Source organism: Tachysurus vachellii, chromosome 20 (genome assembly GCF_030014155.1).
Source record: "Tachysurus vachellii isolate PV-2020 chromosome 20, HZAU_Pvac_v1, whole genome shotgun sequence".
Lineage (NCBI taxonomy): Eukaryota > Metazoa > Chordata > Actinopteri > Siluriformes > Bagridae > Tachysurus > Tachysurus vachellii.
The window spans coordinates 13,873,907-13,886,571 of NC_083479.1; the positions used below are offsets into that span (position 1 = coordinate 13,873,907).

At 36.8% G+C, this 12,665-nt stretch overlaps 1 protein-coding gene across 2 annotated transcripts in view; it reads left to right on the top strand.

The window, feature by feature from the left end:
* Nucleotides 1–275: 275 nt before the first annotated feature.
* The window catches only part of nrg1 (neuregulin 1), a 39,204-nt gene continuing 26,814 nt past the window's right edge, over nt 276–12,665 (top strand). For both annotated transcript variants that reach the window (XM_060895845.1, XM_060895847.1), the window contains exons 1-3: nt 276–453; nt 5,154–5,319; nt 6,099–6,220. In XM_060895845.1, coding sequence (XP_060751828.1) covers nt 372–453; nt 5,154–5,319; nt 6,099–6,220 — 370 coding nt within the window. In that variant the 5' untranslated portion in view covers nt 276–371. The remainder of the gene's footprint in view (nt 454–5,153; nt 5,320–6,098; nt 6,221–12,665) is intronic.

Genomic DNA, 12,665 nt, shown 5'->3' on the forward strand with positions numbered 1-12,665 from the left:
TATCCAGAGCGACTTACATTTTTATACAACTGAGCAATCGAGGGTTAAGGGCCTTGCTCAGGGGCCCAGCATTGGCAGCTTAGTGTACGTAGGAATCGGTGTTGTTACTCTAATGAACAAATGTTTTCATTATGTCTAATATGTGATTGATTGCTTTTTAATTGATGAGAAATTTGAGCTGTAAGGTTTAGTCAAAGTTGAGGCCCCGCCCACTTTACAACCTCGCGAGCTGTAAAACACGTGCGCGCGGAGGAGGCGGCGGCCAGTCAACAGTAGGCTGTAGAGTAGCGCGCGCACAGACTGCGAGGAACAAAACACTTCTAACTCTGTTAAAGTCCTGAAGCACTGAAGCAACGAGTTCACGGTTCAGCATGTCTGGAAAAGGTGAAAAGGGCAAGAAAAGAGAAAAGGGAGACAAGCGCGGGCGAAAGGAGGAAAAGAGCGACCAAGCAGGTGCGTAAAATGACTGAACCCCGGTAAAGTGTATGGGATTAGTGCTGGTGACCCCAGTCACAACAGAGCGCGTGCGACATTTAATTACTTAAAGTCCTGATGTCTTATCTGAGATCTCTAAGTTCTTGTTCCTTTTTTTTTCTTTTTTATTGTTTTGCAGACTGTGTTTCTCAGCACAGGTTGCATTTGTGGAATGAACTGAGTTTCATTTTAGCCAGACATTAATGATAGATAAATCATATGCAGTTTGATTATCTGGAAATAACTACCTAAGAGGTTTTTTAAGGAACTGAGATGTCATGTCTCTTTAAAACCTTAAACAGGTCACATTTCAGTCTCAAACCTGCAGTCATAGAAGATCAGTCACTAAAATACCAGTCTGAGAAATGCAGCTATAACTGAATACACTTACTGTATACAACCTTCTGTTCTCTTAAACCACAATAATCTTTGCTATGACACAAGATGTTCACGGAGGATTTTTCTTTTTTTATATCTCTTGACACCGTCATGAACCTTTCTAAAATCCAATATCCTGTTTTACATCCCACTTCCACACTGCACCTAACTTTTTCTCTCTCGTAGACGGTCATGTCGAAACAGGCAGGTTTATGCTCTGAAAATCTCAGATGTTGAAATAACTCAGGTTATACTGTGATCATATTAATTCGTGAGACGGCATGCACTGGTGTAAGCGTACCTCTGTTTGGCATTTGTTTCCTAATGGACTTTGTGAAGCTCTGACAGGTGTCCGTTACTATCAGTTAGTCTGTTAGTCAGAAGAATGGCAGAGGGTTAAATGGACATTTCTAAAAGAAAGGGATCAAATCTGAGAGCTGTGTAAGATTTCAGATCTTAGTGTGTCGTTTAGTGCACGCTGTGTTTATGCTAAGCCAACTACACATGGTTTGTTTATGAAATTAATTTTTTAATCTAGGTTTATTACTAATTAACTTTTTTGTTGTTGTTGTTTTTTAGTATAAGGTCAAGCCACACTTGTATTTTTCCTTGTCACTTGGGGTGGTGCCACCAAATGAACATGTTTTGTACCCTTAGTATTAAAATGTTATTAGAATTGCTTGTAGAGATCGGTAAGGTTTATTATGTACTCTAAATTAGTTTTCCAGCAAAAATATACATACAAAACATGTCTTGTCATGTCAGCACGTTGATAACTAACCAAGCAAGAAAAGTACAGTTTGGTGACTGGTCAATCACAAATGTTCATTCATTCAAATGTAATTGATAAAAAAATCTCAGTATGGAGATTAATTTCATAAATAAGTCATTTACATAAATACTTAAATAAATAGTCAATTCAACGTTATTCGTCATTTCCTAATCCTAAACATGTGAAGTGTAAATAAATTGCTGACTACATTGGAGGATCGATGGCTCTCTGCTTTAGGAGAGGAATGTCTTTAAACTCCCACAGCCTCCAACCAATTACGGCATTAAGGCAAGTCTTTGAGCAGACGTTAAAAGAGTTATAGCTATGTACTATTTTCCAGACAAGTCCCTATAGTCCATAGACTAAAGTCAGAATATGGCTGGACCCTGATGTGTGTATCTGGACTAAGTATTAGATCATGGAATTCCTTGTCCAGCAGACCAATGATGGCTGGAATGCAAACCCTGGTCCGTGAAAATTTTGTGGCCTAAAGAACAGTGTAGGAGTTTCCCTGAAGGGGACTCCTCCATGACACACAGAAACAGCTGGAGAAGCAGCTTGTATCCACCAAAAAAAAACACCAAAAACATACAGAAAGACAAGCTGTAAATGGAGCTATCTGTCATATGTAGAACTGTTTTTATGGTTGTGACAAATGACTCGTTTTACAGTGATGTAGATGAAATGATTGGACCACCCACTCTGCAATACTCATCTTTGGCAGGAAGAAATCAGTCAATTCTGGCAGCATTGTTAAGTCTTAAGGCAGACATCTGTATACTGCCTGTGACACTGGCCAGTATTGAAGCATTATTGCTCAACAGTTCAGCTATAAACGTCAGACTGATTAAGTTGAGTGTTTCTATGGTATTGATTGCTTGTGTTGTTTAAGTATTACTCGGATGTTGTGCCTACTATCTTTTTTTGCGCTGTTACATATTGTATTTTTACTTCCTGGAGCATGTACTGTATATATGCTTCACTAAAGATTAGTACAGCAAAGAAATATATCTGCGTTCACTATATTGCCTATACACATACACACAAACACCAAGACACATGAAAATATGTGCACCATTTCACAGAATTCTCAGTGATGTCAGCTTAAATGAGTGAATAGCACTTCAGAAAGAATTTCAGGATAGTACAAGTTCATTGTTTTCAAATAGTTTTAACCTTACACCTTACTTAGATATGGAATTCACTCTTATCAGTAGGGCTTTTTTTTCTGAATGAGAGTGATTGTTTGGGTTGGGCTCCTTTGGGAGGTAATTGGGAATAAAAGTAACAACTGTCATGAACCTGTTTTTTTTTTTTGTAAATGTAAAACCGGTATGATGATATCTAGGGGGAAACCTGCAATATTCCCTTTCACTTTTGTCTATTCAGGTCTTGTGAGTTCTGCCTTGCACAATGCTTTGTGTAATTACAGACCTGCCCAAAGATGATGGACTAATTGATGACAGGCTGTAGGTCTGGGAGCATGCCTGGGATATATGACCAAAAAAATATATCAACATTTTTTTACATTACTGAAGGCAGCTGTGGCCTTTAGGGAGGCACAAGTTGCTGACTTATTCTTATTATTACCTTATTATCTTATTTGAAGTATTTGTTCACATTTCAGTTGTTTTTAATCACTACCAGAACAATGATATAAAAATAAGATCAATACTGGTTGATAACTGAAAATAAATGCTCAATGCTAGAGACGCATTGTTTTGTTAACATTCACGTGGTCGTCGAAAGAAAAATAATTTTTAAAAATAAGCCAACTTGGTCAATTTCAGCTTGTGTATAGTTCATGTTTGCTAATATCAACAAAAACACTTTAAGCTTCTTGATTCTCAAACTGTGAATACATGTGAGCCTGATGATAATATTAGTGGTCATCGTGCCACTACATCAAGTAGGAAATTGTTCATATCATATCAATGCTTTCGTATATTTTTTATATAAAGGATAAATATCAACGATGAAGGTATTACACAAATAGCATATAGCGTATTATATAATAAAATATTGGTACATCAAAAAATAAGGCATTATAATAATACAACACAATGTACAACTTCATGAGCAGTAAATAGCCACAATTAACAATATAGTAATTAGAGTTTAGAGTAGCATTACTGTCCAAACTCATGTTCAGTGCCTTAAAGTTATTTTGCATTGTATTTTCTTTTAGGAGCTTAAATTTCACCTACATTAATTGATATTGTTAGTGATATTGAGTGTTGCTAAGTAATTGTTGTTAGGTAAGATCCATAAATAAACATAAATATCTTCTACTCACTATAGTAACAAAATACAATAAGTTATCTGGAACAATGCTTTGTGTTGGATTCGGCATTAGAATTGACTAATTTTGTCATGAATCTAATGGGCTAAAGGATTCACAATAACCTTTATATATTTTTAGAAGTTTTTTGTTTTTCTCTTTTAAAGTAATTATTGGATTTATTGTAACAGAATGTTCTCGGTATCAATTCAACAAGGGGATGTTTATTTCACTTTCACCTTAAAGACTTAAGAAATGTTGTAATGGATATAAAAGTGTGCTGCATCTGTCCAGTTATTTACAGTGATTTTCCACTGGATGTCCAACAATGACTGGACATCCAGACAAGCTCAGAGGAGTAAACATCACCACAGCCCAGATTGTTGCGTGATCAGATTTTTCTCCTTGAGTTTGAAATTCTTATGACCGACAAACAGGTTATATATCAGCAGATGGTGTAAGCAGCTTGAAATACTTTGCATATTATTCATGGAATGTCAGAAGATTTTGTTGATTCCAAGCCTACAAAGATCCATTGGGGAAATCTGAAGCCTTTGAAGCTGAGTTTATTAGTGGATAATGCCTTCTATATCCTCCAACAACCTTTACAAAGGTGCTCTATAAGCTTCTTCTGCTTCAAGAGGTTGAAGAGTTGATGGCCTACTCTTAGTTAGCTGTTTGCTCATCATTTGCATAATGAACTTTCCCCCAAACACATCTCTTAAAGCCTGGACTTCACATTTAACTACAGTTTCATGGCAACCCTGTGGGTCGTTTAAGATGTGAAAGGAGGCTGATTATTCTTTTGTGTTTGTCTGTAACTGGAGGTGCGGGTGTCTCGAAAATGTGCAGACCCACCGTGGAGCTGTTTGGAAAGGAGCAAAAGCCTCTGTTGGTTCTCATGGGATTGTGGAATGGCTTGGATTTGCTGAAAAGATTGTCAGGCATAATGAATATTAACAGATGGAGTAATGCAAAAACACTCCAGGTCTGTTGGCACACAATGAACACATGTCCATGTCTCCCTCTATCTAAGATAATTGGTCATGGCTGGTTTTTCTTCAAAAAGGGGTTTGGCACTTAAAATGAGGTGGGTTTTTTTTCTGAGGTTTTTACGCTAAACACTCTTAAATGGGTTGAATAGTTCTGGATGGAGAAAAACAGTCATGAAAGGACATATTGTGCAGCCCCTACTTTTGTTCAGGTTATGTCACTGATTAACCAGCTGATTTTTTGTCTGTGTTTCAGCCACGCCCAAGTTAAAGAAGCTGACTAACATGCAAGTGAAGGAAGGTCAGAAGCTGACGCTGAGGTGCGAGCTTTTAGCCGGCGGCAGACAGACCAAGATCCAGTGGTATCAAAACGGCAACAAGATTGTCAAAAATGACACCAGAAAAATCAAGCTGAAGAAAAAGTGAGCACCTGTATTCCTGTTACATATTACTTTTCTTTCTGTTTTGTGGAGCAGGTGAGGCCTGCCTCAAGAAACGGTTAGGTCACGAGTTAATACATTACACAGCAGGCTGAAGTATTGGGAAAAAAATATTGTTCTGATGTTGCTCACTGCCTGTTACATATACCTGGGCATGCTTCACACACACTAACCGTTTGTCCAAGTTATAGGTTTTAGTATATGATTTTTCAACAACATTTGCAATCCAGGAATAATAATTTTTTTTTGGTTATTATATTTGTAATTAATGTGTAGTAATCTGAACAGATTTTTTTTGTGTGTGTATTTAGAGCTCAAATTATTTATTAGTTAAGTCATTTAAAACATTTAAAACTTTTACCCCTGTCTAATAATATCACCCAGGAGGTTTTGTAAACCAGAATTAATTAAGAACTAAATATGTATTTGGTTTCCTCCCTTCCTTTTAATATCAGAATTCCAGGAAGACATTCAACCAGAAATGTTTATGGTCTGACTAATAAACCTAAAATGTGTAGCCTTGAGCAATGAGCAGGTTAGTTATATATGAGAGTCTTATCAAAAAAATAAATGTCATACATTTTTAAATCCGTCTCATTTTCCCGATAAATTGGTACATGACCGATTTACACCCTTCAGCCAGCTCCCCATCACAGATGCCTCAAGGTCTATGATTTTTTTTCTGAAAAGCAGTGTGTGATATAATTGAGAAATAGAATTCATTTTCTAACAAATAATACGGTTTTATGTTTGTCAAACAGAGGAGCGTTATCAGAACTGCAGTTAACAAAAGTTACAGATTCTGATGTTGGAACATATACATGCACAGCTGTGAATGAACGTGGTGAAGATTCCCAGAATGCCATTGTGCAGGTCATCAAAGGTAAGAAGAGAGACCTGCTTGTAATCAACATTGCCTAATAACCACCGCATCGCATTATTGTTGTGTGTATTATTGTCTAGTCGAGGTTATAACAGTCGATCATTCGAAGCTTTTTAAAATAGACAGTTGACAATGTTTTCAGTATGAACCTATACAAAAAAATAAATTGTTTTATGCTTAGAAATACAGTAGGCTCGAAAAGCTGGCAGGTATGCTCTGTACATACTTCTGAATTATTGTGGGTTTTTCCACTTTGGTTTAATGACCATACATTTTTATTTTATTTCTGGAATTATTGTGCTATCAAATGACAATCCTTGTGGTAAGTTAAGCCTTCCTGAATATCTAATTTGATGAAGTCTGTCTTTTCTTACTTTAGTTACTTGTCCTCAGTCACCCCATTTAGCTTAGCATACTGATTAGCATACTGGTTAGAACTGATAAAAATTGGCTCTGAGATCTGAAAACGTTGTGTGGCATTGATATTACCATGTTTCCTATTGTCCAGTGTTTATCCTCTCAGCGCATCCTTGAGCAGGTAATCAGTATGCAGCACCATGTGCTTTAATCTGACACTTGATCACTTTTTTCAATTAGCCAGTAGTACTTCCTTGAATCCATGCCCAGGCAGAAAAAAACTGTTTCATCCACATGTCTGCCCAGATATTATTAGCCCAACAAGGACAAGCTGAATCTGTAACCTCCTCAACAGTGACACCTCACAGATGATAAAGAACCTCAAGAGCTTAACCTGTCATTTGTTCAGTTGAGATTTTCTCTTTGTGTTCACAGCCTAAAATGATGTTAAAGGATTATTGGTACTATATGTATTCCTGTCGGCTGATTCTGTGCCAGGATTGGCTTTGTTGTGTAGAAATCAATTATATTTGAAGAGAAGCATTTTTTTTCTAACATTCAGGAGTCTACTGGGCTGTATATGGTATTATAAGGGATAATGTTGAAACTATGTGAATAGTTTCATTTTTATTGTACATAACTGGTCATGTCAACAACATTTATTTCCTTATTTAAAGGCAGGGTGCACGATGTTTCAAAAATGCTTCAGAAAACTGAGTCGGGCCGACTAACAAAACAAACGTGTAGCCAATTAGCAGAAAGGGGTGTGTCTTCTCCATATGCGGCAGAGAGAGTGTTCAGTGCGCATGTCTGATATTAGCCGCTACCGTTACCTCTGCCTCGGGTTCTAGGTGTTGAACGTCGTCTTCCGCGTGAAACGGAGCTAAATCTTTAACGGTACAACACACAATACTACAAAAACACATTTGACCTGTATTACCATAGTATTACTCATTGAGTTCATTTATTATAATAATAATAGTTGCCTGGGTTGCGTATGTATGTGTGGGACGGAGCTATCAAAACGGGGTGACACCCATTTGGGTTAGGGGCGTGTTTATTTATGTGATTTCAAATGTCAACATTGGCTTTCAGAGATCGTGCACCCCGCCTTTAAATGTCTAATTGTCATAATGTTTATCGTCTATAAACTCAAGAAGCACACAACCATTAGATACTACGATATATTAATAAAATATATGAAGAAAGCAGTTATATATCCTAAAATATATGTAGGAAGTAAATATATATCCTAACTCTATATAGGAATGTTTATTACCCCACTGTGGCAACATAAACCGGTCCTCATGAAAACTAACCAAAACTAACCATTAACCTACAAAAGATCAGGAGATCAACAGTGCCACAGTTATCTAGAGCAAGGTGACTGAGAGGGCATATTTGGCCGTCCTCTAATGATTGATGATGTCATTCCTCTCTTTGCTCTCAATGCAGTGTTCACCTGAGTACAATACCTGTAATGAGTTAGCACTGTCAGCTAAGCATGTTGAGCTGTGCTGTGATGTTGCAATGATTAATAGAGGCTGTGAACTGGACATTGGCTAAATTGGGAGAGAATCAAATCAAATCAAATTTTATTTGTCACATACACATACATTCAAAGTATGACATGCAGTCTGGCCGGTATTGATGGAATTAAGGATAAAAATATTGGACGAAGAAACCTATTGGATTTGTTTTCTTTATTTCTCTATTCCTTTCCATTTATGTGATGAGGCTTTTACTTTATTATCGTTGTGTCGATCAGAATCCTTGTCGTACACGACACTCTAGTGACGCTGGTTTCTGGGGCTGCTGTGGGGAAGAAAACACATTTGTCACAGTCAGTAATGATCTCTGTGCTGTGTAGTGCTGTAATGGAAATGCCTTCTGCTGCGATGGTGGTCAGTAGCCAAATTTCCACAGATAGCGATCATGACTGGATAACCTTGATATGTTTTATAGGGATAGAGAGAGGGCTGGGATTTTAAAGGTTTTTTAAAAATTTTTTACACTACACAATGTAGTTGTTCTTCAATACTAGTCATGTGACCGGATGCATCTCCATTCCCGAGATTTCTAATGAACACATAAGTTAGAATTCAACACCCCATTGATTTGCGGTATTTTGTCTAAGTAGTTTCCCCTCAAGGTTTACCATATAAGTAGCATTTTCATGCAACTTGAGACCACAAGCCATCATTATCTCCGCTATAAGACTTCCCCCATATTCATCAGTGTCTTATTTGACTCATTTAAGGGAAGTCGTTTTTTCCCTATTACACCGCTGTAATGATCTGCACTATCCAGTCGTATCACATGGTCAGGTGTTCATTTACATTTTTTTCCATTGTATGCTCAATAGATAAAACAGCCTTAATTCAAATAACTTGTAATGCATTTTTGTAGACTGATATAATTTATTATGAATCAGTGGTCAATTATTATAGAGTTTTCTTTGATTTCTTTGGAATTGGTGAGAATAACAGTGGTAGCAATCAGCTACTGGTTGTTAACTCCATAACTCTAACAACCAAAGTATCTCGAAAATTGGTATGGATTCTATATGAGGATTCAGATAAATGAAGAGCTTTGTGATAATAAATTAAAGTAAAGGAGGTGTGCATTCATAAAAAGTGGAGAGCTGGTGAATAAATGGCCTATAGGTGAAGCTTTTTTAAGATTTATTACTGTCTGCTTAAATACCATGTGCAATGTTTTATTTATCATTTTATTTACCACGGGACATTTATTTTTGTAGACTGACTGTATAATATCAGACATATTAACCTCTGTATAGCACACAGATGGATTCCAACCTGTTTGAAAATAATATCTGAGACGAGGACTGATACTGTTTTCAATTAAAAAACTTTCAATTTTCCCACTTGGCTGTTACTGCCGACTCTACTTTGGTGTGTGATTTATGTAGAGCATAACCAAATTGGACAATTCTATTAGTTTGTAATGTCTCCTACAGAATACCAGCTGAAGTCATGAGCTCATTGAACAGATATGTCTCATGAGGTGATTAGTACAGGGGCCACTGGTCAGCACTCCAGACAGAAGGTAATGGCTCTGGACTCTCAAGTGTAGACTGCTCTTGTACAGTACCTTAAGTCAGTAAAATGTTCAGCTGTACACAGGGATAATATGTCAGTGTGATCACTGCTGTCTGCAAGGCAGAGGCAAGATGTAATATGTGTGGTATTTAAACCTAATGCCATTAATTAAATTGTGTGCAAATGTCAAAATGTTTTTGTGGCCTGTTATCTCAATAGGTCATATTTCAAATGGAGAACATGAATAAATGTCTAGACTAGTGTAAAGTCTCTCAGGGAATATGATGTGAAGGTGGTAGAAAAGGTTTCTTTAGATGAAGTTCATGAGAAACGTTGAATCAGGTCTGGTATCATCTCAAAGGGCAAAGTTCAGACTGTTTGGGAAAGAGATTAGAGACTAAATCTACTAAATATTTGCTCTCTGAGTTAATAATGACTGCAGGTTATTGCTACAGTTAAAGATATTTTGTCTCTGCTTTCTTAAAAAAACACAAAACTTCAGTAAGCAGACTAAATAAATATTATAAAAAAAAGCCATACCTTTCCAAATATTGCTTGTTTGTATATAAAGTGTTATAGTCATATTAGACTCATGCAGTATGGCAGTATATAAAGCTTTATAGTTAAAAGCTGCATTAAAAGCAAGTTTAGACTCAGTCTCAGAAAATCTGATCATGGGTGGATAACGGTGGATCTGTAGCCTCTCCCTGGCACACCAGATGCAAAGCAGGATAGACCCAGGATTAAGGACAATGGAAATTAAAAATGGAAAATTTTAAAAATTTCCCCCACCTGCCTATAGATAAGGAAAGAATTGCCTTCTTGAGTAAGGAAAGAAATGTCAGCTATTTTATTTATTAAAATACTCGAGACTGTGGTGAAAATATTCTTTCTTCAGAAACATTCATTATACACATTTTTCTCCTTCAGACTTTCACAGCTGCAGGTTATGATTAAATGTTTAGTGGATCAGTTGTGCGTGAGCTCAGTGTATTCTTAGTCACGCTACTCTGTTCTATATCTGAGCCTTTTGGGGAAAGACTCGAGCCGGAGAACACACTATACTCCTGCCAGAGTGTTAATAATTACCGCCCCTTTTTGTTTCGGTACTTTTCTGACATATTATATTTCAAGACTTTTTTTTTTTTGTATTGAACTTTTTTACTGCATCTTCTTCCAGGATTACTTAGCAGAGGATGTAATGCATCACATTAGGGGCAGAAAACGTCTTTTTTTGAGACATAAAATAGTGTAGGTAATTTCTATAGCCTGCCTTTGTACAGTTAAGTCCTCACATCTTATTTACAGTATTTAATAAATACTATGGATTATTAAGTGTTAAATTATTAATCTACAATAATAAAAGTGTAGTTTTAACTGATGTGATTTGTTTGGGTTTCACTTTATTACTTACAATGAACTAGCTGACATAATATAAATGGAAGACTCCACCTGACTCGGACTTTGGCCTTACGTACATGACCTTAATGTGCTAAATATTTCCTTCTTGAGTACTGAGTGCTTTGACATGGACAGTATGGCCTGCTGTGGATGAGGAGGGGACACTCACAGTATTGCACAAGGCTGGATCAATTACTGTAGTCAACTAGAGCAATTCCCACTAGTCACGTGATCTAACATTTAATTTGACTGCTGCACATGCACATTTGGCAAAGTAAGCTCGTTCTACTACATACAGATTTGCGTCCATTTTTCTAATTTAATGTTAAATACACAGTTCACTGGACATTTTGTTCATTTTATCAGTACATTATAGATAGATAGATAGATAGATAGATACATACATACATACATACATACATACATACATACATACATACATACATACATACATGCATACATACATACTGTACATACATACATACCTTTTTGATCCTGGAGGAAATTCAGAAAATTCAACAATGTTCCTGTTTGCATTTAAACATATGTTAAAATGCATTGTAATCAATATTAGATGATGGTTTTAGTTAACAATATAATTAGAATGTTTATTTTCTACTTTTTTTTTTTTTTTGCTTTACTTTGGACTGAGTCATGTAATTATGTAATTTATTAAATTTTTCTGTCTTAGTTTGCGATATTACCTTCTTCACTCCTGGAGTACCTGAGCTGTGCAGCTTACTATGTCCTACATATTATGTACATTGCTAACTGTTTACAGACTTAACAGTAATCAGCACCGATCAGTAAGTGAATATTTTATTGAATATAATCTGATCTAATCCAGCTGGAACAGCATTTCATTTGTAAACATGTATTTGAATCTGATGGGTGTTGCTTTGGTAAATATTGTACTATATACTAATACTATATCTCTGTGTAAAAACTTATTCAATGAGCCACTGAAAAATGGTATTACATTGTGTGACATGAATTCATTTGGGAATATTAGTGGTGAATGAGACAGGAGCTGTCCAGTAGAGCAGTGCTGAACACACACACACACACACACACAAACACACACACACACACACATACACACACACATACACACACACTCCTCCATTTCTTGTGCTTTAAAACAACCTTGAAGGGAGCATGTAAATAATGAGCTAGTGTGCATCCAGCCTTAATGTTAATGGGGTTGTCTTTATAAACCTCACTTGAGTCTCAGTCAAGTGACTTACTTCCTGCCTGGGCTCCATTACATACACATCTGGGCACTGGTCGCTATGTGTGTGTGTCTGTGCCAGACAGAGCAGAGAGGGTCACTGTGGGAGACGGATGAGCCTGTGGTGCAGGCACCAGCCAGGCGGGCAGGCAGAGGTGAGGGCCTTTATACACACATACACACAAGTCTGGCCTTTTAATTATTTCTTCTATGAGAAAAAGTCACAGTTTTTGTAAAGTCATAGTTATCAGGAGGAAAGACACCAAACACATCACCCCCTCCTTGTTGCTAGCAGTGGGAAAGTGGACTTTACTCACAAATGCTGTCTGGTCCTGACAGTGATCTTGTCCTTTAGATGGATGACAGGCACTCTTCTATTTGTCTAAAAGCCTCT